A 25800-nucleotide genomic window follows, 5' to 3' on the forward strand; every position below is an offset into this window, starting at 1 on the left:
TGCTCTCAGAACTCATATTGTGAAATAAAATTGTTCACACATGATAATTTGAAACTTGCGACAGCAGATTTCAATTTTTATTTATTCTTTGTCTTTTGTTTTTCAGATTTTATAATTCAATTTCTCAATTTTAAATATTATTTTATGTCGATTCAACGCATTATTACGTAAATAATAATAATAAAAAAACAGTAATGTTCTATAATTGTGTAATTCAATGATCGTCTGTGAAGTTCATTAGCAGTTTGAAAAACTGGCTCTCATCGAATTACGTGCATCTTTTATAATGTCGTGAAAAAAGATGAATACATACTCCGTAATAAACTAGACAATATAAACCGTTTGGTAGCCACACCAAGGCTATCTCAGTGCAGACCTCGTATATTTAAGGTATGATCAAATTAAGAGGTACTTACTACCAGAGCTTCCGAAATAGATCATTGCTAGATCCTTTGACCTGTAACAGCATATTTAACATACACTGCGACGAATCTTCATTGGAATTTCAGTACTCATTATTTTAATACTCCATTGTAAAGTTACGCCAAATCCATCATCAGATCCATTCACTGAGGCCAATCGAGAAAGCAGATGGGTTAGCAGCCAACTCACAAAACTGCAATAAATGCCATGTTCCTCTAAAATTAAGACCAATAATATTTTTTTTTCCTTCCAAAATATGGGTTTCAGGTTTTTCATAGGATGTTCAATTTTTTTTAAATTCAAAATTTATATTTGCTTATCCAAATATAAATTTCATTCATACAGCTGAAGAAAATAATCTATCCACTGTTGTGAAGATTCGAATTCTCCTGGCGATGTGTTTATAAGTGATTTTTACAAGGGAAAATGTTTGAATATGTTTTGTCAAAATCCATTCGCAGTCCCTCCCCTCCCCAACACAAGAAATAGAGGTTCCATACTTCATACTATTTAACTGAAATTTCTCTCGTCCACTGATGAGTTTAGTTTAGTTATATTAACGTCCCGTTTTAAAGCAACATTAGGACTATTTTGGACGGACCTCGTCATTTCGAACCGCGGTCAAATGACGAGGACGACACCTGAGATGGCACCCCCCTCTCCACACCAGCAGGAGGATGTTTGGCCCTGACGGATTTATCGTGCAACAGACCCCCTTACACGGCGGTTCTTCGGTGGAGTATTGTCTCGAACCTGAAACCCTACGGCTCACAAGCCGAGACCTTACCACCAGGCCACCACGGCCCCTCGTCCTCTGAATTATTGTACTAAAATCGGCATATTCATACTAGCTCACTTAGGGTCATTCGAAGATCCGATTTCCTCTTTTTGCAAATAGCTCTGAAATTCTAATCCAATAAATGTTCTATACAATTAAATTCGATGAAATATATTTTTTTAATTTTTTTTTTATTCATCTTTCCCGAGGATCAATATGTTAATTCTTTTTGAATATATCGAACACTGAAAATTATATTTAGAATCATCTGCCTCTGTTATTTATCAAATATGTACTACGCATTTAGATTGGTCATTGGGCAATAACTATTGCGTTCATTTATCTATTAATCTCAACTAGGACTTGTTTTGAGAATAAAGCTCATACTGTAAGCATCCTGAAAAATCGTGCTAGCACTGCTTTTTCGATAAGGCCTAATTTTTACAAAACCCCAGAATGTAGGATGTTTCGCCCCGATGGATTCATTGTACATCACACCCGATGTTTGGTGGAATCGAGTCTCGAACTCAACACCCGACCAGTCCTCACAAATACCATAAAGCTGTTTCGATCTTCTCTCGAATTTTCATTGATATATTACAAATCATCAGGATTAGAGAGTCGACACTCCCTAGGCAAACAATTGCATGCATCTTTTAAAACAATACAAAAAACAAGATATAATTATTCAAAATAATTTTTTTTAAATGATCTAAAATTTTTCAACTTAGGAAAAAAAATATATAGATTTGATATACAAGGTCTGCCTAAAAGTCATAAGACCTTTACTTATAAAAATATTCATATCAAGATATACCAATTTTAACAACACTTTTCTTCAAAATCTCCCCCGGTTCAGTTCAATTATATTAGCGCCCCGTTTTAAAGCAATAGGATTATTTTGAGACGGGCATCATAATTTTGAACCGTGGTCAGATGACGATGACACCTGAGCTGGCATCACCCATTCCTAACTTCCGCACCACACCGGCGGGAGCACGTTTAGTCTCGATAATTTAACAATTTAACGTGGACCAGACCCATTTACACGACGGTTCTTCGGTGGAATCGGATTTCGAAGTCGAGACCTTACCATCAGGCCACCATGGCCTCAAAATCTCCTTCGTACTATAGGGCTGTTATGCATTTCTCTCAAGGATTCTGCTGCTGTCGGGACCAGCGCTAGAATCTCAGTTTCAAATGCCGCGCAGTTTATCCGTCATATTTTATATAAGCAAATTACAGAAATTAATCTGAAAATAAGATAAATATTTTCTTATTGAAAGAAATCGACTTTTTAATTATGAAGTTATCAAAATAATTTAATTAAAAATATAGTAATAAGCTAGTAATAATAATTTTAAAATATCTTTAAAGTTAAAAATAAATCATCCGAAGTCATACGAATGAAGCCAATATACAATGAATAAAAATTAATTAAGAAAATTTAATTAAGTTTTTCAAAACATTGAAGTATTTAAGATAATGTTTGCTTTACGTATGTCTTTATTTTTGACGATATCCCTACCGATCTGAAATGTTGTTCCTTTTCAGGGGTATTTTTTAGCTAGAGGAAAGGCCAGACATCACACGAAATCATGTCGGAAAAAAAAAAATGTCGGGAACCAAACAAAGCACAGGTATCTTGTGTTTCGCAAAAACAAAAAAAAAAGTCAGCGTCAAATAAGAGGAATGGGCGGATGACTTATTACAATGGATTTGCCAATTGCCCAAAAATATGATCATTGTGTCTTAATACCACGGAGGTAATCCAGGGTTTCTTGAGTACTTCTTGGCGATGATTGTGCCAAATAGTGCATACCTACGACGAATCACACCACTGGAGTTAAAGATGATAGGCATGACTTTGACATTGCTGTAAACTTGATTCCCCCCCCTTCATATCTTGAGAACTTGAATACTTACATTGTGATAACTATAACATTGTTTCTGGATCGTATCCGTAAACCCAGAATTCATCGCCAATGATCACAGCGCTGAGGAAGTTAGAATCAGTGCCGACAGTTTCCAGAGTGTCTTGTGAGATTTCCAAATGGAGTTTCTTCTGCTCGATCATTAGCAGAATTTCGCTATGAAACTTCTGATGATCAAATCTCCTGATAAAATGGAGTGTGCGAATCCAGAGTTGATGTTCGAATCCAAAATTTGGTACAGAGCTCTAATGTCAAATTTCATTTAAGTCACTGCAGTTTTTAAATTACCACGTTTGCATGATTAAGGTCAACACTTGGATAGATTTGGTTCAAATTTTTATAAGGAATCTATGTTTAAGACACTAAATCTATGCAACCAAATTTTAACAATTTAGTTTTTCATGTTTTGTAGTTATTGAGTTCAATTCTATCCGAACAGCCAGAAAGTCGGTCTTTTTCTGAATAGATTTCATTCAAAATTTGAAAGCAATCTAGGAACTTGGCATAAAGACCATCTACCAAACTTCATCTGTCTAGATTCAAACGGTTTTGAATTATGTTCACAGATAGCTAGACGAATATAACTGTAAAAATGTTTTCAGAATTTAAAAATTCGTCAATCTCGCTTCCTTTTTTTTGATAATTATAACACTTTCCTTTACATATATAGTATCTGAAGGAGTAAAACGAGGGATATCAATGCACTCAGCAGGGTTTCACACATTATATGCGAAGACAAAATGTTATAGTCTCCATTCTTGTACTGCCTGGATATCCATGTATTTTAAAGTTTGTTAAATGAGAATAAAGTATTATTTCTATTTTCTACAAACACAGAAAAAATGCCAACCTCTTAATTTATTTAATAAAAATGCAATGTATACAGTTTTTTCATTATCATATTTTTTCTGTATTTTTATAAAAATTGAGTTAAGGGCTTTGTATGCATTTTAATTGTTTAGGCACAAAAGCAATGAAATTCTTGATTCAAATTTTCTCAAACATTAAAATTTTCATATGATTTTTATATTTTAAAAAGATATGAATGATTATATAAGTAAATTATCTTAAGCTTAATAACTCCTAGCATAAAGTTCACATAAAAGTAGAAATTCAGACTGCAGTTTCAAAGAATAGGAGAGAAGGCACTTTTCATTTTGTTCCTGGGCACCATTTTATGTAGGTACGCTTTTGTGTTTGATTCTATTGCAGTTAGAGGAATAATTATTATAAGTTTTAATACTTGCTGAAAATATAAAAACATTCATAGCCATATTCAGCCATTTCTCAACTAAAACTGCCAATGACAAATATAAGGGAACTTAAAAGACTGATATTTTATTTTCTATTTGTCAAGCAGCCTTTGCAAGGCTCATAAATGTATACAAAATAATCACAGTTAACCATACATGTTAAAAATAGAAATCAACTAATAAAATAGCATGCTAAAAACAGAATATCAAATATATATGCTTTACAAGTGGTATTGTTGGTTAATTTACATAATATTAACTATTTCTCTCCTTTATACATAATTTTATTTATTTAGTTATATTAATATTTAAGAAATTGCAATTCTATAATCTATCAAGTATTGCCATTTTATAAATAACTCTCCAACTTTTAAGGCATTCTTGCTAGTTATATAATTTTGTTGCATAAATTAATGTTATGTTCTTTTGTTGTCTCACAAGTTTCAAATTAATTAAAAAAATAATTGCAATATTATCAGATATTTTTCATCATTATTTATTCATAAATAAACAATAAATGCAAATAAATAAATAAATAAATTTTATCACAAAAGGACATTAAATATACAAGAAAATTATATTTTTCTAGGAGTCATATAACAAAACAATTTATGAAGTTTAACAAATTATCACTGTTTTGTTCGAACATGAGGAAAAGGAATAATTAATGACTTTTCAAGTAATATTGTAGTAACACATAATATGAAAATATAATTCAACTGTTTTACAGTCTTGTTAACATTAATATTAAAAATAATAAAAAAATTACAATAATTGCCGTTCGATTCAAGCAAATAATGTACAGCTGCTCATGTTTTATAATTTGATCAACTACAAAGGTAGAAATGTGAACAATTTGCACAAGAGAGATCTGCATAAAAATATGGATGCTTTAACAAATGGATTCTAGTAAAACACTTGAAATTTCATTTCTTAAAATATAAATATAGTAATCACAAAATATTAGAATATTCTGTTTAGGAGAATACAAACTTTGATTAAACAAAATATGAAAAGCTATAAAATATTAAGTTGCCGTTTTTTTTAAATTCATTCAGACTAAATTAACACTAGAATATTAGATGTCAAAATGTCAGGTCGATCTTTGATCATTTTAGAGTTAATCAAAAATGCATTGCATTATATATGAATAATATCCATAATCTTTCAATTGTCACAATTCCCTGTAATAAAAGAAATGCTAATTTCACAGAGAAAATAAAATAATTTAAAACATAAGAATTCAATAAGTTAAACAAAGTAAAAAAAATTCAAAATTCAATGCCAACTATAAAAATACAAAAATAATGTAGCATTGCTATAAAAATTGCACATCATCTTTTATTTAAAAATACTGTAGCCAAATAGCTATAATCAAAGGCATGTTGAGGTTAAGATAGAATAGCATTTTATAATTCAAGAGATGTATAAAAAAATATTTTTCATTAATTAATTCCCAGTTAGAACAAAAAAAATTAAAAATCGATTACAAATTATCATAAATTTTAGCCTAAATATTTATTAAATAGTTATTTGTTACATTATAAAAATTAAATATTTATAATATAACAAAAAAACAAATTTTCTGACTTTGAGAAGCTTATATATCTACAGGATAGTTACAAAAGAAAAAAAAAATCTTTGGAATAGCTAACAAGTTAATAATGGAAGCCATTATTATTTTACACAGGCAATATTCTACTTGATGTTCTTGTGACTGCAGAAGTGCATATTCTAGTAAAAAATTTCAAGCCAGTTTGACCTCCTGGAATATAACTGATCACATACCTACAAAAAAAAAAAAAAAAAATGCATTTACTGCTTATTTGACACACTAATTTAGAAAAAAAAATTTCACTGTTAAAAATAATAGCACCTTAGAATGTCAACCTATTAACAAATACTTTCAGGTTTGATGAGAAATGCAGTTTTTTTTTAATAGTGATGTGTTAATATTATTATTAAATTGCACAATTTAATGGTAATTTATTTTGAATGACGGAGAAAAGAAAAAAAAGCACCAGAAAATATAATCTGACTTTATGAGTTTTCCAAGACCATTTTCATTAATAATTAATCATTCGTGTATAGTTTTCAATATGTAATTTTTTTTTTATTCCTTACAAATGGAATAAACTAAAAAAGACATACTTGACATGTACCATTTTATAGATATTTACATTCTATCAGTAGCAGAAAAGATAAAAACCAAGAATCATTATGAATATCATTTTAAAAAAATAACTGAAAAAAAAAAGACATGAACTGAATTTATGAAGACAATTTTTTTAAAAAATAACTGAAGTCATGAATTAAAAAAATCAATAAAATGCAACCATATGAGAAGATAAAATCAGTTTGTTACATTCCCTTAGACAAATTCTCAATTAAAAAAATCAGTTACATGACAAGTTCCTAAAAATGTTTTTTATTATGCAAAATTTTCTCTCTCATAAACTAATAAATAATTTTTTTATAATTTGACTTTTGTATTAGTTACAAATAAAACCAATCACATAAAAACAAATAGTATTTAAATTAATGTCTGTCTAAAATATTAAGGATTTGTAAGAGCTGCTAGTGTTTTAAGCTGCATCTTTAACTTCAAGGCAGCAGTTTTGGGAACTATCATAAATTCTAAATATTTCTTTCTACAAGATAGATGAAAAATAATTAAATGAGCTCAATTTATGATCTACATATATCTTAATATAGATAAAAGACACTGCAGCTATATATATGTATATACATTTCTGATTTTGTATATGCATTTCTGATTTTAACCAAACTTTGCATAGTTATTTTGTAGGACAAGAGAAAGAATGCCATCAATTTTTCAAAGTGCAAAAATCAATTAAATATTGATTACAAATTAATTGAAATTTTGTCATCTTTCTGTCATAACTTTGGTCATTTTTCTTTTTGTCATAACTTTGGTCTTTCATGCAGCAAGATCCACTTCATAATAAATCATATTCATAAATACCAAGACCTCTTCAAGAATACACAATAACTGAAACCAAACTGCCACTTGTCAAAATCAATTAAATTATTCATTCAGAAATGCAGTTCTCACGAAGGAAATCAAAACACAGGATCCAGATGGACTATTAATATTCCATATTTTTCTTTTATTTATTTTCCCCTTCTTTCCATCATGTGCTCATCCAACTGGTTAGATAACTTAGTGTTACAGGCGCCGGGGCACAGAATGGTGTTATGTCATAACTTTGAAGTAAATTATTTTATAATAAATACATAAATACAACCATAAAAAAATTTCGGTGTACTAAATTCCTTCTTCTGCAATTTTTTCCCCCATTTTTTATTAATTATTTTAAAATTTAACATAGGTGATTTTGTAATACATTCACGATAAAATCTATATTTCTGATCTACATTTTTTTTTTTAATTTTTGCTTTATATCTTTTGTATCTTTTTTTTATATTGGTTTCAGATAATTATTTAAAAGCAACTAAAAGAACTATAAGAAAGAACTGATAAACACTTAATTTTGAGGAGATTACAAGAGACCAAGGACAGATAATCAAGCACTGTGATATAATACAGTTATTTATATAAAATTAATACTTAGATTAAAATATCATTCATGAAAGTATTTCCATTCTGTGCAACAATGGATATATCACAAAGTTAATATTAAAAAAGAGCACAGGCAATATGCCTTTGCTTAAAAATTTGGCTGCTCTTTCACTTTTACTGACCTGATGTTTTCACGTGACTGTACAGCCTGTTCAAATCTTTGTATTAATTCATTTCATAAACTACTATGTGAAAATAAAGGTGGGAATTTCAAAAATTGAAAAATAATTTTAGACAAAGGTATTAATACACACACATATTCAAACAAGCCTTTTTTTAAAAATACAATCAGTGCAAAATGTTAGAATTCTTTGTATATACTAAAAATATTTTGCATAATTAGCTTAAATTAAGCTAAATGTAAACTTAATTAAGAGAGTTCTATTAATTATTAAAATATCTTAACCACCTTCCCCTAGTTGACATCTAAGAAAATTGGCAAGCCACAGTGACACCACTTATAAAATTAAGAAAATATTTACCAGAGTAATGCGATAACTTGAGCAATGGCAAAAATAGAAGTGAGAATGGTACTTTTCATCTGCAATGAAAAAAAATAAAGAACATCAATAACAGAATTGACATTTTACCCATGCCAGATCATTCGATTATTTAATATCTTAAAGAAAGTTAAAATTACAGTTAAATTAAATTTTAAATATTAAGAACACTTAGAAAACATTCTAAATACAAACAATATTAATAAATATCAACATAAGAAAATCTAGAATTGTTCAGATAATGAGGAAATAATTTACTTAAATTTTTTTTCCCAAATCAAGAAAAACATACATACAGCTAATATGAAACAAGTGCATCAAATTTAAATGTCCAAATAAGCAAGGAATGAATGTTAGTAGGAGAAACTTTTTACAGAAATACAGCTATTTGAAAAAACACAGTAAAAATTGAACAACGATAAAAAGTTTTTCCTACACTAAGTATTTTTTTTCAGCTATTATTCTTTCTTACTTTAAGGATAACTAATATAGTTTCTGTGCATTAACCACATGCCAGCAATTAATCACAAGAAAAAAATGGCCAAAAATAAAATACTATAGAATCTTGATTAACAAACTTTTTTTCATTCATGTGATTAATACATAAATATCTACAAAAAGAGGGAGGATGATGAATCAATGTAATAAGATTAAGTCATGAAGAATGTTCTGATTCAATATTGATAATTATGTAAAATTAGAAAATTTAAAAATTAAGCTACGAAATTCTTATTATATTTTAAAATACTGTTATTTTTGTTGGTATTGCACAAAGTTAATAATAAAATTGATAAGCTTAGTAGAATAAATTACAATAACATATGCACAAATTGAACTCCTCACTTTTTAAAAATTTTTGAACTAAAAAATACAAACAATCAAACAATGCAATAAAAAAAAGCATGAATCTGTCAATAAATATTTTTAATCTACATCAAAAATAGTAAAATATAATAAATCAATAAAATATGTCTAAAAGAAAAGAAAAAAGCTTTTTATAACCCCCCCCCCAAAAAAAACCCTTGTAACAAACTTTATTTAAAAAAAAAAAAAAAAAAAAAAAAAACACCCTAAGCATAAATTTGCTTAGAAATATGAGAAAAAAGAATAGTTCTATTCTACAATAATAAAAAAGCGGGTTTAAAAAGAGGGAAAGCAAATATATATACAATATTTAGTTTCCATTTATTCACAAAAAACACTAAAAAATCCAAGCCACAAAACATTAGGAAATAAGCATTTTTCTTATAAAATAAAAAAAATGCAGAATGTTTATTTTTTTCAATATGTGATAAAAGAATGCCTTACCCATAAAGCTGAATATAAGGTTAAAAACATAGTTCCAAAATATATTGCAGTGAATGGCAATCTTTCATATGAAAATAAATGTTTGATATGATTACATGGACCCCAAAGTATCGAAAAACTGAAATAAAAAATAGGTATAAATACTGTAATAAGGAGGTAAAAAAATGCCTTTTATGAAATTTTACAAAAAAAAAAAAAAAAGACCAATGCTGTATTAATTTAAAAATTACAAAGTACATGAAAAATAATGATAAAAAGAGAGAATAATTATAAAAATATTATTACTAAAATATTAAACGGAATTCTGTATAATATTTAACAAAATTACAATAGCTACCTACATATTGTTTATAAAAATACTATGTATTTTAAATAATATTTTCTATTAACCATATTTGTAATCAATTGCTTAAGATTCTATATTCAGATATTTTCTTTGATCTTTTTGATTCTTGCAATTTTAGCAGTAATTATAAAAACATAAATTAATATTATAGAGAAGTAGGAATTCTGGAATGTAAATGCACAAATATGCAATACCCCAATCATTTTAAAAAAAAATACTTCAAACTAAATCTAGAACACTGGTTGACTTATAGTTTCTAAAAAAATAATCATTTTGAAATTCTTGGTTTCCAACATATTCACACATTTTTACCATTCATATTCACATGCTGACTATAATAATTTACCACGTAATATCATGGCATTTATCATAACAATTTTTCTTACATTATATATGAAAATAAAACAAAAGATATAAAAATTACAAAATTACTGATCATTAAATTAGATCCAAGTTTAAATATCACAACTGAAACAATAATGCATTTGAAATGTGTTTAATAATTAGACAAAAATAATTCCTAACATGAATATAAATTCATGCTTGATATTATACTGACATATAAAATTAAAATAAGTATATATATTATAACGCAAATTTACATAAAGCACTGAAATCAGATTTATTAAAATACTGCGATTATAACTTATTTCACCTGTAATGCATGACCAATGAAGCATAAGTTTCTGAACTCAGTTAACTTTCTGCCCTAGCATCCTTATTAAGTTTTATAACATCATAAATATGTAAATCTATAAAAAAAATATACATACAGAATCCATAAATTTCCAAAAAACTTTAGACTCTTAGTTAAATATGGAAAATAACAGTCTTAAAATAGATCATGGTGTCTACTAAAATATTAAACATAATTAACAGTAAAAAGTAATGAAATTAGTTCTGGTACTGAATGGAATTTAATATGAAATAATAAACAGAAAATTAACAGCAAACAGGAATATAATTATATTTTTAATAAAATCTAATAAACACACTCCAATTCAGCAAAAAATTAATTTACTAAAAGTTTGAAATTTTGTAAATTACAAAACTTTACCTTCCAATAATAAAAAGACTTCCCATTGAATACAGAAGGCAAAACTTTCTTGCTTTTAGAAATAAAACAGGTGTATATAGACCCGCCTGCAAAATTTAACATAAATGGTTATAAAGAGCAAGTTCTAAATTGAATGGAATACAACATTCAGCCAACTTTCTGAAAAATAATTCAAAATGTATATAATATGTTTACTTTGTTGAAACAATATCATAAAAAAGTATAATAAACACAGTTTGCCACAGATTCAAGAGCATTATTTAGTATTCAACTTTTTGTTTTGGTATTAAAAAAATATTAAAAGTATGGGTTCAACAATATATATACAAGTGATGATGAAATAAAAATACTTATTTTATAAAATTCCACTATACTACTGTACATAACATTTATCATAAGGGCAATCTTCTAATTAATATTATTACTTTCAACTATAATCATATAATTCAGGATATTAAATTAATTCTTTTTAATCATATTAGTGCTTTTAAAATTTAATCTTTAATAGTTAGATTAGCAAAAGAATCATATAAAATATGAAACAAAAGAAAACAACTGAAATTGATTGATATATTGCACAAACTAATATAAACAATTACTCACCAGAGTAAAGCAGAAGAAACCCATTAGGATGCATCCCATGAAACCAATTATTCTCTGCTTCTTACTCTGAAAGAAAAGAAAGAAATTATTACTGATAAACTTTATAAAAGCATATTCAGCAGTTACAATCCCTTACTTGCACCACTCACAGCCCCCAAGAGTCACTTGGTGATTCTTTTGGAATCACTAAGTGATCAAAGCACACTTTACTTGCTCACCATATACGTAATTATATGCATTTTTGCTGTTAATAATAAATCATAAATACATTCATTATTAAAAGTACATTGAAATTCTTTCAAATACATGAACTATTAATATTAATTTTTCATCAATTACTACAAACTAAATTCTCAATTTCTAAAATTAAAATTTTTCCAGTAGATAAGAGATGAATATGATAATAAAAAAATACAAATTCTAAAAAGTTTAAAAATCAAAATTATTTACATTAATCCCATATGTCATTTAAAATTTACCTCAATAAGGAAATTATTGATTTCCAAGAAGTTTCCCTCTTGATTTGTTTTCATAAAAAAAAAAAAAAAAAAAAAAAAAAACATTTCCAAAGAGGTTTACATTGCTCATTGAATAGTTAGTAAATTCATCAATATTTTTGGCAGATTAAATAGATTTTTCCAAAAATTTATTTTACCATGGCACTATTTCATATATTTTTCACCTAAATTTAATTTCCTTTTTCTCATAAACATGTTATGCAGAAAGAAGAGTATTGTCATAGCCTACAACAAAGTTCCTGTAGTTTGGAAACTTAAACCCATATACAAAAAAAAAGAAAAAAAGAATAAAAAATCTATATTTTCCTTTCTATTTTATTCATTCAGAGTGGATCTTCTTATAATTGATTCTTCATTTCTCATTTTCAATCATTTTAATTTATAATTGAAACTGTTTGACCTACACTCAATTTTTCATATTATATAACTGGAAAAAAATAGCATTGTCTCAAATTTTCTGCTGAAGCAAGTATGGAAACAATCTGAACATATGAATTGTTTTCAAAGGGTAATTAACAAATTCAGACTAATTTTGTCTCCATGTACGTGCCATAATTAGGATTGCATGTATTTGTTGCGCCTCCAATTATTGAGATGTTTAAAAAAATAATTTTATTTACATTTTAACTAAAGAAATTAAACATTTGATTCTTACTACAAACTTCACCAACACAGTGTATGAGAGAGCATTCCGAAGAGAAGGTGAGAATAGCTTTTTTAGAATCATACCCGGATGATGAGTGGTGTGTCAATTACAGCACACACAGCTAGTAGTTTACAGATATTTGATATGTTATATGATTAATAATAGATACATATGATTTATGATAGGCAACACCACATAAGCATTATATAGAGAGAGACAGAGACAAATTTTATAAATTAACTCTAAAAAAATAGTAAGCAATACTTTAAATATGTATACAGAGTTTTATACAGTATGAATAGAAATACAGTTCTCATCAGATTAAAATTATTAAAAAAATTAGTCTAAAAATATTTTTAATTATCCCAAATTTTCAGAACAAGGAAAAAAAAGACTTTCATTTGAAATTTTTTTTTTTATATATACTTGACCAAATTAAAATATTTGATATTCATTTACTTAGGTACATTATAATCAATATTCTATATTTTGGTTCATCGTGAAAGCCATCTTCCCTAGTTAATATTAAATAAGAAGATCCAAAAAAAAAAAAAAAAATGATGCTTATGTTTTTTATTATGATAATTCACCTTTCTAACAAAAATTACTTATACAATAATTTAAATTAAATAATTGCTTACCTTACCTTAAATAAAATTAAAAATCATTCTGTAAATAGGAAGACACAGGGAAAACGATGCACCATTTAAGATAAAATGATTGGATTAATCAAAATTACATTATTTAATTTTACCCTATAAGGATTTTCATTCAACTTTGAGTTAAATAACAATATAGTATATATTTTATTCATTTATCAACAAAAATATCAATTCATGAATTTGATTTTATCATATTATAAATTACAAAAGGGCAGGTAATAAAAATTAATAAATTCAAATATAAAGTCTGGCAAGTTGTAAAAAAGTTAATGAGTTCAAATCTAAAGTGTGTTCTTTAAATACATATAGAATTTTCAAAAGGAAGAATTTCAATATTTTGAATAAAGAGCAATAACTTTCAACCAGTGTATTAAAACTTAAACACAATTAACACTAGTATTAAAGCATTTTTGATATACCTAAAACTATTATCAGTGGTTATTTTGACCTCTTGTCCCAATTACAAAATCATGCTTTTTGTCAATATCATGAAAACTAAACGGGTAAAAGTGAATTTTAGTGTGTACCCAGCTGCGCCAACAATGCCAAGTCGCCAATAAAGTTGGCGGACAAAATAAACAAATACTTCTGCGGAACAGTTACGGTTACTATTTCCCACCATCTAATTAGAACTTTTTACTGATAAGCATTTTTTTTTTTTCATACTGAATTTTCACAGAATTTTTTAACTTAAAAAAAAACATCTTACGGCTTCGCTAGCAGCGGGAGCGGGAACCTAGTAGCTTCGCTAGCACATTGAACATAAGGACTGTGTGGATAACATGAACTGTACATAATCAATTGAAAAGAAAGAATGAAGGATGTTGTACGAACGGATTTCAGAGGGAATCCTGCCCGGTGCCTTCTACAGATGCCTTTAACTTAAAAAAACATCCTACGGCTTCGCTAGCAGCGGGAACCTAGTAGCTTCGCTAGCACATTGAACATAAAGACTGTGTGGAAAACAGAAACAGTACATAACCAAAAGAAAAGAAAAACGGAGAAATAAGCAATCGGAACATTCACCATACAAAATTTCAAACAAACATACTTTCCCCACCTTCATCAACTTGTAAAAAATATATATTCCACTCACCCTCCATCCATTCTGCCGGTTCGATATCAAACCATTCTCAATACAAAATTTCAAACAAGCATCCTTTCCTAATTTCATTAACTCGTAAAATATATATGTATGCATATTTAACTCGCCCTTCATCCATTCTACAGGTTCGAAATAATCCCGACATAATAAATTATGAAGGGAACCAACCGTTATAACACCAAAAGAATTACGAGAACTGCGAAGAATTCCATTTGCAGCTGTCTTTGAAAGTGAGAATGCAGACGATTTTTTTTAAAGCGAATACTGACAATTAAAAATTGCAAAAGAATAAATATTTTCTGTTCGTATTCACATTAAAAAAAGAAAGAAGAAAATAACTTTTAATTATAAGCTTAAATTTCTTTATTTAATAAATTTTAATTATAATAAAGAACAAAAGTAAAATCTTTAATCGATATTTTTTTAATATTTTTAATTCAACATTTTTCATAATTTAATTGTAGTTTAAGTACAACTCAACCATTGCAAAAAGTAGTAAACAAAACAGCAGTAAGGTTGCTATAAGAGGGATCTGATGGGTTGCAATATTGGCGACAATCGGCTGGTGCACACTAATCTTCACTTAGGCCAATAAAAGTTTATAGACTTTATTTGTTTATTTGTAAATAAATATAATTAAACATATAAAAAGCTAAAAATCATCAAAAACTATTCTATAAATACAATAAAAATATTCAAACTATGTAAACAGAAAGTAAGCAAACATAAAAAAGAAGCTTAAATAATCAAAAATTATACTAGTTGTTTCTAAATTCGCTAACATTTTATAAATTGTCTCACAATGGCTTTCATGTTGAAATAAATTTATTAAAAAGTATATAAATGAATTACTTGATTATTTGGTTTGGCAGTTTACGCAGATAGCTTCTTAATTTTAGCTGAACAAGTACCACAAATATATGTTTTTACAATTTTAACAAATGTCCAGTTTTGTTGCTCTTGTATATATTTATTTAGTGGTATTTACATTTATGGAAAAAGGTCCAATAAGCATAAATTTTTTCTGTATTTGGAGAAATTTGATGAAATATACATCTTTCAAATCTCCTCAGTTATGTTCAAAATAAAATCATGGCAGCTGATGTTTTCATTCTCGCTGTCTCTTTGTAAACTATCAAAACATTTATCGGAGCCAAATCGAGAATGTTAAAAGAAAAGAAAAAGAAGTAAAAAAAAAAAGGGGGGGAAGAAGAAAAACCTTGCAATGACCCACATCTGAATGAAGAGTTGAATTTGGATTGAGTTTTTCACATAATCTGGTCAAAGCATCAACTCTTCAAATTTCACTGATACAAAACTTCGGATATGGTTCATTCCTCCCTTTCCATTATATAGGAAGAGAAGAATGTTGGGTTCCAGGATTTTGATCATACGCTCAAAACAAATAATCCTTTTGAAGCCCAAGTTTTATGAGCAAACAACGAGCCCCAATTTGGATTCTGTGATAACTTATGGGCAATATTTTAGTAATATATACTATCTTGAAACTTAATCTAATCTTGAAACTTGAATCTAACTATAATACTATCTTGAAACCTCAGTAGTTTAATTATCACTGAAAAATAAATTGAAAACTAAGAATAAATATTTAAAAAATCAGCAAATGCCTCTTTTGATTTTACCATTTCATAATGTCAGTGAAATTTTGAAACATTACATTTGTAAATTTTCATGAATACTTTTACAGCGCAGGGTTTCTGAAAGTTAGTGTCACATATAAAAATCTAACAATTTTAGTAATTTCAAATTCAATACTGAAACTTTACCATTAACCTTTAATTATAACATTCAATTATTCAAAAAGCTAATGCATGAACCTGTTAATCTCATACTGATTCTGTAGATCTTATTCATATAAACAAAAATAAATAAATAAAATAAATCTTTTTTTAATTAATATAAAAACAAAATTTAATCTTATTAGCAAATTTAATATATATATATATATATATATATATATATATATATATATATCTTAAGAATATCCAAAACAAAATTTTAAAAGGCTGTTACTTCCAATACAAGTTAAGAAAGCACTTAAACTTATTCATTCAATGTAAGCAATTTCAACAATTTGTTCTAACAAAAAAAGTACTGCACAGAGATGAATGCAGCTACAATCAAAAGAACAATACTTTGAAGGGTGAATTTCTTTGAAATTAAAGCAATGTTCCTCTTAAAAAAACACTGAAATCTCCATCTACCCCGTCCTTTTTTTCCCAAAATTGTTTTTAAAAAAGGGAAAGAAAAAAAAAGAAGGGGGAAAGTTTGTTTCCATGTTTCAATCAAAGTTTGGGGGTAATGATTTTTTTAAAAAAATTTATCCCAAATTTTATTGATGTATTCATTTTCTTGTAATAGCTGAAAGACGAGAAACAGATATAACTCATACAATATTTTAAAATTGGATTTGATAATATAATAGTTTAAAATCATTATATATTGTTTATATATAAAATATATAGCTTTTATAATTTCAAACGTTTTTATTTAGAGAGAATCTAAGAGAAAAATAAAATATTTTGCAACAAAAGATACTATTAAAAATATCGTCAAAATAAAAACTGATAGATTCATGAATCTGCTTATTACACATGGCCATGTTTTAAGACTGGTATTTTACATCAGTTAAGCAGAAAATAAATAATTATGGACAAAAAATTCATCAGTCAAGAAATTAACTTTTCATAAACAAATACTAAGAGTTGCATATATCATTGCCGAATTTCAGGAGTCAAGGAGTAATTTAGTTATAAACTATACTTAAAAGTTAAATAAAACCATTTAAAAAATTTCCAAAAATGATTTGAATATACATTTAACAAAATCAAATTAGTTTATCTTCAAAAAGATCATAATATATACACTTCTGAAATTTTACATAACTATTTTTTACCACAATTTATCACTTTTTATTTATTATTTTTTTGTCTAAAAAATCATTTAAAAATATAATAGTTGGTAAAAATGCAAATCATTGTTTATTGCATTTTCAAACAAATATTTTTCACCGATAAAGAGAGGGGAGGGGGGGGAGAGAAAAAAAAACTTCGTATTATTTGGAGATAGAGCTTTTACAAATATTGACACATCCTTTCCTAATCAATTTTCCTGAGAGAATAGTTTATTGATTACATTACCAACAGACTTCGGACTAGCTTCTGTGATAAGCGGCATGTATGACTCATCTATTTTAATATGACATCATGTATTTTTTAAATACCATATTGTAGGATTTTAAATATCAAATACTTTAAACTGCTTGCAACTTTACTCATTAGCGAGGAAAAGATTAACATTACAGAGTAAATACGCATATCCAATATACAAAAACAATTTGTGCAATATTGCGTGCATTTTTGACAGCTAGTTTCAGCTTACCAATTCAAATTGATTCCCGAAAATGTAATTTATTAAATTAATGTACATAAAAATTATTAAAAATGTAAAAACTTACTAATGATGAACAGTAACTATCTTTTTCAGCCCTGCTAAACCAGGTATTTTCTTCTTCATCATTTAGACTAGTTGTTGATTTACTGAACCATGAATCAAAACTCCAAGATAAAAGCAAATTACTTTTCTCTTCGCTTGATCCATTCTCATTTCTTTTTAAATATTCTTTCAGACTTTTGCTGATATCAACTGTATTGCTATCAGGAGCCATGAACCGCCATTCAAATCAAAACTTAATTTTAAAAACACGACAGCACTTAGTTTTTTTTTCTAATTCGATTATTTACGTCTTTCAAAATTGCAATTCACTTCCCTTCATTTGTATAGTTTCAATTTTTATCCTATGCTGTGTTGTGAAGCCCGCTGACAGTTATCTGTCAGCGATTTAAGCCAAGTGTATCTATCTCTTATGTTGGATTTACCTTGCATATACGAAGAGAAAGAAAAACTTAAATAACAAATTAAAGTTTCATCATACTAAAACTCTTTTATATTATCTAAACATGCACTGAGATTCAATGTGTTAAAAGGAGAACATGACCAATAATGTACTCTAGAGCGACATCGATTCAATGGACCATGCGCCGTTTCGTTTCGATTCAAGGGTAAACAAAACAACAACAAAAAAAAATGCAAAATTAAAACAAATCACCAGATTATTTCCATTATAATTATTATACTATTATCATTAATAAAGGTAACATTTTCAACAACAAAAAAAAAAACATTCATAAATACTACTAATTAGTTACATTGTCTAATTCTAAATCTGACTCATTTTAATTCTAGATTTATGAGATTTCAAATTTGATATAAATTCTGATCTAATAGATAGACTATAAACTCTGCCTTCAAAAATTCAAAAACTATCGTAAAATTTTACCTCAAAAATCAAAAACCCTCAAATTTTGAATCTTATGTGCGAAGTCTGTTTTTATACTTTCATTTGTTTAGAGTCTAAACTTTAGACAGTGGCGGATTTTGACAATATGAGGCCACAGGCGCTAAATTATTTTGCGGTTCCTTCTAGGTAAATTCTATTTTCAACAAGAAAGTAATATGAATGAAGCTTATTTTAGCTTTTAGTTTTAACTTCGAGCTTACATTTCAGCAATTCCTACATTATATGTATATATCAAATAGATAAAAAAAATTGCACCTTTTTCACAAAAAAAAAAAAAAAAAAAAAAAAACTTAAAATGATAAAATGACAGTTCTATTCAGTAACTATTAGGAGAAAATATTCCTATTTACATCCCTTCCAAACTTTGAACTGGTATAAACTGTGACAATATCCTTTGATAGAAGGATTGAGTGGTATTTTTGACTTTGTTTGTTTCGATGTTTGCATACTAATAACAAAAAAAAAAAAAAAAAAAAAAAAAAAAATTATACATTTTTTTTCCGAAGATTTTTTTAAATAATACTTGGAGAAATTTTAAAATAGTTTTTAAAATATGATCTAGTTGAAACTCTACAAAACAGAGAATTAAAAACATTTTTACCTTTTCTTCTAAAATGTTCAGTTCTTAAAAAGTTATGATATAAATTATTAAAAAAAAAGAAAAAAAAAAAGGCATTGAGCTCTAAAATAATATAACGAAAGAAAAATACATCACAAAAATGCACTGATATCTAAATCTAGTTTATTCACATATTTTCTGACATAGAAAGTAAAATTAGGTTTATATTTTTGGACGGTGATGATAAAAATTATAATGCTAAATGATAACAAGAAATTACATTTTTCTAAGAAGGACATAAATATATATTAAGTAGTATTAAAATGATAAATGGTAATAAAAGAAACAGACTTTGAAAATAATGGAAACAAAATTTCTTCAAATATAGAAGCAAGTATTGAAAGCCATAAAAAATATAAAATATCGCTTTTCTTACTATCATTTAGCATTATAATTTTCAGTTGGGGAATTTATGGAGCGCTTTTAATTTGGAGAATATGTCGATACGTTTTTCATAGTCTAATTCCTGTCCTGCCTCATTTTCAATGAATAGTAGTGAAAACTCATTTAAATGCAGTTGACTCATTGTATTTCGTAAATAGTTCTTGATGGTTTTTAAAACCGAAAATAATCTCTCTCCGCTTGCATTGCAAATTAGCATGGTGAGGAAAATTCTAAAAATTGTTCCCACGTTGCGAAATGTTAATTTGATTGTAAGCCATCCACAATCAATTTATACATATCAGTTGGATTTCAAATTTTTTCGTTTTTTACATAGTTAATAAAATGTTGTATTTTACTTTTGAAATAATGTATTTCAATATCATCACCATATTTTGTAATAAAGCTCGTTATGCAAATGTCAAAAGCTTTTTCTTGTAAGTTGCCGTCAAAAAAGATTCGAAAATCATTAATTATACTGTTATTTATAGGGTTCCATTGAGAAATTTCTGAAATAAGAATATCACATATAGCCTTATGAGTATTAATTCTGAATGATTGTTTTTCTTCCACGCAAGCTTCTCTTTTCTTTTCATCAAAGTGGTACTTTCTCTTCCTTTTTCTAGTTTATTTATATTTCCTTTTATAAATCATTTGATTTCCTTCAGTTTCAATATATTGGAAGTTTTTCCTAACTTCCAATATGAAATCTGATATGAATTTCAGGAGAGAGAAGCATTGCAACATAGGATCCGATGGGAGATGGAATTGAAAGCCACATATTTATTTATTTGTGTATATTCTATGTTGGTGCAAATCCCTGCATGAATCTTTGAAATCCCTGCATTTAAATATTTGTAAATTCTGTTCAACATTTTACAGCCTGAAAAGAAAAATAATAATTTTCACTATATGTAAAATTGAAAAAAAAAAATTAAATGGAATGACAAAAAGTGAAAATAAAATGAATGCCAAATGCGCGGACCGAACCTAAGGCCACTGGTTGTTAGCTTGACATTCGGACCACAAGGTAACATACGAACCGGTAGAAGATGGAATTTAAAGACACATGTTTAGTTATTTGTGTATATTCTATATTGGGGCAAATCCCTGCATGAAAGCGATTTGTATATCAGAAGGAATAAGTCTGCGCATGCTCAGAATCTCTGATCGAATTCAAACTTTTATTTCTTCAATTTCTTTATTTTGGAAGTATTTTTAAATAAAAGATTTAAATCTTTGTAAATTCTGGTTAACATTTTACAGCCTGAAAAGAAAAATAATAATTTTTACGATATGTAAAATTGAAAAAAAAAATTAATAAATAAAATGACAAAAAGTGAAAATAAAACGAATGCCAAATGCGTGGACCGAAACTAAGGCCACCAGTTAGTAGCTTGACACTCGGACCACAAGGCAACATACGATTCGTTGGGAGGTGGAATTGAAAGCCAGATGTTTAATTATTTGTGTATATTCTATAATGGTTCAAATTCCTGCATGAAAGCCATGTGTATATCAGAAGGAATAAGTCTGCGCATGCTCAGAATCTCTGATCGAATTTATACTTTTATTTATTCAATTTCTTTATTTTGGAAGTAATTTTAAATAAAATATTGATATCTTTGCAAATTCTGGTCAAAATATTGCAACCTGAAAAGAAAAATAATAATTTTCACTATATGTAAAATTAATAAAAGTTAAATAAAATGAAAAATTCAAAGTAAAACGAAAGCCGAGAATGCCGGATCGAACATACGGCCACAGGTTGGAAGCTTGATACTCGTACCACAGGGCAACATGCATCTTAAATATTCTGTTCAATGCATAATTTGTGATTTAATTAATTAAATAACATCTAACATTGCGATTGTAAATCAACATTTTTCTGATATTTTTTCTCTATAAATACTGAAATGCAGACCTTAATTATTTTAAAAAGGTCATTGCTGCTTCATAAGCTTAATAAGGTGGACAACTGAATTAAAAATTTTTATAATAAAGTGACGTTTTCTGCTATCAGAACTTAAGAAATATCAATATAAACAAAAGTTTAACTTGTTTCATTGTTGTGTGTTTTCAATAAAAATTTCTACTCGGCAAGATTTTTTTTTTTTTTTTTTTTGTACTTAGTACTTACCAATATAAATAATTTAGAATATCGATATTAATTTTGTAAATGCTACTAGAATGATAAAACTACTTTTGAATATCTTAGTCCAAGTCATCCAATGTTAAATTTTAACGTCGAACATACACTACGATTATTAATTTCATTGATTATTAAATTTATTGATTAAATGTATTCATATATGTGTATTGAGAAAATTTTTGAAATACAAGTGAAAATCGATAAAGTTACATAACATAACTAAATACAGCATTAACTCGAAATCTATATCTATTGCATTATTGTGCAGCTGTTTGAGACTAGCCGCCTTTAAATATGTTGATAACACGTATAAAATCTATTGACTAGTGAAATTTAGTACATATATTTATCATCTAAAGTATAAATTTGCACATATTTGAACCAAATTCGTCAAGAGGTTGGGCGCTGTCGGTCAGTACATTCACGGGTATGTAGATGCTGTCACTCAAAAACGCAATGATTTAAATGTATGACATTTTGTACGTGATTTTGTGACTGCAACTGTAGTTCTACGTTTAAAATTTGGTTTCAATTAGATAAAAAAAGTCGTCTGACACAGAATTCGATTTTCAGTTCATACGTTTCTTACGGCACTTGCCACGGACAAGCCCGCTATTCGAAAACAGCCGATTTAAGCCTAATGGGGCTTGTTTTTATAGTAGAGCCAACTAGGGCCAAGAGTATGACTTGACAACTCACGCATTACTCATTCGATTGCACAACCCCTTTTTACAGAAGGGAACATTCACACACCTCACATATAGAACACGAAAGTAGGAGAACAACTATGCCAAACCTGGACTCGAACCCGGGACGACCAGATCACGGGGAAGACGCGCTAACCCTATGCCAGGATGCCGGCATTTTTCAGTTATTATTAATTGCATGCCAGAAATTAATCGACACCAAAATCCACACGATAGATTTAGAAAAAATGCTAAATTCACCCCCAAAGATCAATGTTTCATAACTACTAATCACCAATCACCATCCTCATGCACGGATTTCTTGGTCGTACTCAAGGCCACACAATTTTTTGCGGGTTCAGAGGAAAGACATTCTTGTTAGAATGTGCGAGAAGTTTTGGAAATACCACTGTCTATACAAGATAAAAAAAAAAGAAAAGAAAAAGATTAAATTTTTAAAAAAATCTTTATTTGTGATACAAATAAATAAGACTAACTGTTTGCTAATAATTTTTTCGAGTCAGTAAAAACAGCTGAACTATTTCTTTTCGAATTTTTTTAGTAAAAAAATTGCCCTCAATGACAATTTCGAAATTTTGAATCAAAAGACTATATCCACTGAACTGAGAATTCCATTCGCGTCGAAGGCAACTGAACTAGCATTTGATTCAACAATGACTCAGATCAATATTGATTCATTTGAAGTTATTTCAAATTCAAACAATAAAAGCGTTCTTTAAATATATCGAATCCCGAATCTAATCCAAAACTAACATTTCCTCCTACCTTCAGTTTCTTGTTAAATCTTTGCACGCATTCTTATCTAATGTATTGCTCTACATTTACCATGTTAGTTTCAATGGCTTTATTTCTTTCAGAGATACTGAAATTGCAATATATAATTTTTACACAAAAACTACTGAGGTACATGATTTTAAATGTTTAAAGATCCAATATTTAAACAATAATATTGCAAAATAGTTTTCGAATTTTGAACTTTTCAGGTTTGTTGGAAACATCTCCTATCCAACAACAAAACATCACAGATTTTTGCTTTGAAATTCAAATTTTGTGAGAAATATTTCGAGGAGATTTGAATTATCAATGAGAATTTCAGGCATGGTGATATTTTGATTGAAGTTTATATTTAAATTTTTAAGAATATAAAAGCAGATTTTTTTTTAAAAATTTATGTATTTTAGAAGAATAACTATGAGAAAGAAATACTTTAAATTAATGTACTTTTTCCTATCCTTTTTGTTGTTTTTATGTAAGTTCTCTTTGAAACCACAGAAGAATTCATTGATTCAATATTTTTATTTCGATAGCTATATTTCTTTTACCAACAAAGATTATGATTATGAACGTATGATTAAAAAATACTATGAAAAACACATTTTAGTAGTACATTTACTGGAAGATGGATAAAATTTAATTGCTTATTTTTAAAAAAATAACTACGCTTTCAATATTTTATAAAGCGGAATTTCTTTACATAAAATTAATCAATAAAATTTCTTGCGATTAATTTATCAAAAAAAAAAAAAAAAAAAACTGAATTGCACTCAAAAACTTTGAACTCTCAAAAAGAAAAATGGTCTTAAAATGTCGCTTAAGGTCCTAGACCTAAAAATCTGAATAAGAGCATAGTAACATTTTCTATAACATATGTAGCCAGCGATAAATTTTCCAACAAGATTAATTATAATGCAAAATAATAGTTCAAACTTATAATATTATTGAACTCACGTCTCTAAGAATTGCTCTAATTCATGGCTTTTAGATCTGTTTTTAAGTCTCTCTGAATGGATTCCAAGTATTGTTTTACTTAAAATTGCTTTCTCAAAATATTATATCTACCAAAAAAAAATCAAGTGTTGAAAGTTTCAATTCTTTATCAAACAAAGAACTACCTTTATTCTATTCCAACTTGAAAAGTACATCCATAGTAATCGGGAAATTTATTAAATTAACAAAGATTTTTTGAAAGTCTGCTTTTATTATTCTTTAAAAAATTAAACATCAGCTTCAATAAAAATATCAACTTTCTTATGATTCTCAATGGCAAATGAAAATCTTGCGAACTCCTTCTCACTAAATTGGAATTTCAAAACAAAAATCTCTCATCAACAGAGGTAAACAATTATAGAGATGCATAATCCACTATTTTTTGAATAACAAATAATTTTGCTATTGCTATTTTTAAATATTTCTTCCAAATATCTGTTATTTCAATCATATTATTAATTAAAAATTATTACTTAGTATTAAATATAAAATTTATTAATTGTAATTAATACTTAATTTGCTAATTTAACTAACGTGTGATTGAATTAATTTATCTATTTAAGCTTACTTCTTAAAATTGATTTTTTCAAAACTATTTATTTAATTTCTTTATTACAGTAAACCATTTTCTGAAAAATATGAACTAAATATATATGTTATTTCTTTAAAATGTTTACTTTAGTTCTATATTCTATCAATAGATGGCGCCAGCAGTAAAGAATATATGCAATCAAAGTCATGTCACAAGCAATTAAAAATGATCTTTATGGAATAGTGCATCGTCAAATGCGAATATCGGAAAGTCAAGGTCACTCCCATGAAGGGCCGCGGTGGCCTGGTGGTAAGGTATCGGCTTCGGAACCGGAGGGTTTCAGGTTCGAGGCCCGAATCCACCGAAGAACCGTCGTGTAAGGGGGTCTGTTGCACGTTAAATCCGTTCTGACCAAACGTCCTCCCGCTGGTGTGGTGTAGAGAGGGGGGTGTCAGCTCAGGTGTCGTCCTTGTCATCTGACCGTGGTTCAAAATTACGAGGTTCGTCCCAAAATAGCCCAAGTG

At 27.7% G+C, this 25800-nt stretch overlaps 1 protein-coding gene across 1 annotated transcript; it reads right to left on the reverse strand.

Moving 5' to 3' along the window:
- Positions 1-4933: 4933 nt before the first annotated feature.
- On the reverse strand, positions 4934-18528 carry LOC129989285 (uncharacterized). Its single transcript, XM_056097720.1, has 6 exons — positions 18216-18528; positions 11807-11872; positions 11204-11289; positions 9801-9918; positions 8475-8533; positions 4934-6176 (listed from the first exon to the last, which is right to left on the reverse strand). The coding sequence occupies exons 1-6, from the start codon at positions 18423-18425 to the stop codon at positions 6071-6073; spliced, it is 645 nt and encodes a 214-aa protein (XP_055953695.1). The 5' UTR covers positions 18426-18528; the 3' UTR covers positions 4934-6070.
- Positions 18529-25800: the final 7272 nt, after the last annotated feature.

The sequence above is a fragment of the Argiope bruennichi genome, chromosome 10 (genome assembly GCF_947563725.1).
Source record: "Argiope bruennichi chromosome 10, qqArgBrue1.1, whole genome shotgun sequence".
NCBI classification, from domain to species: Eukaryota; Metazoa; Arthropoda; class Arachnida; order Araneae; family Araneidae; genus Argiope; species Argiope bruennichi.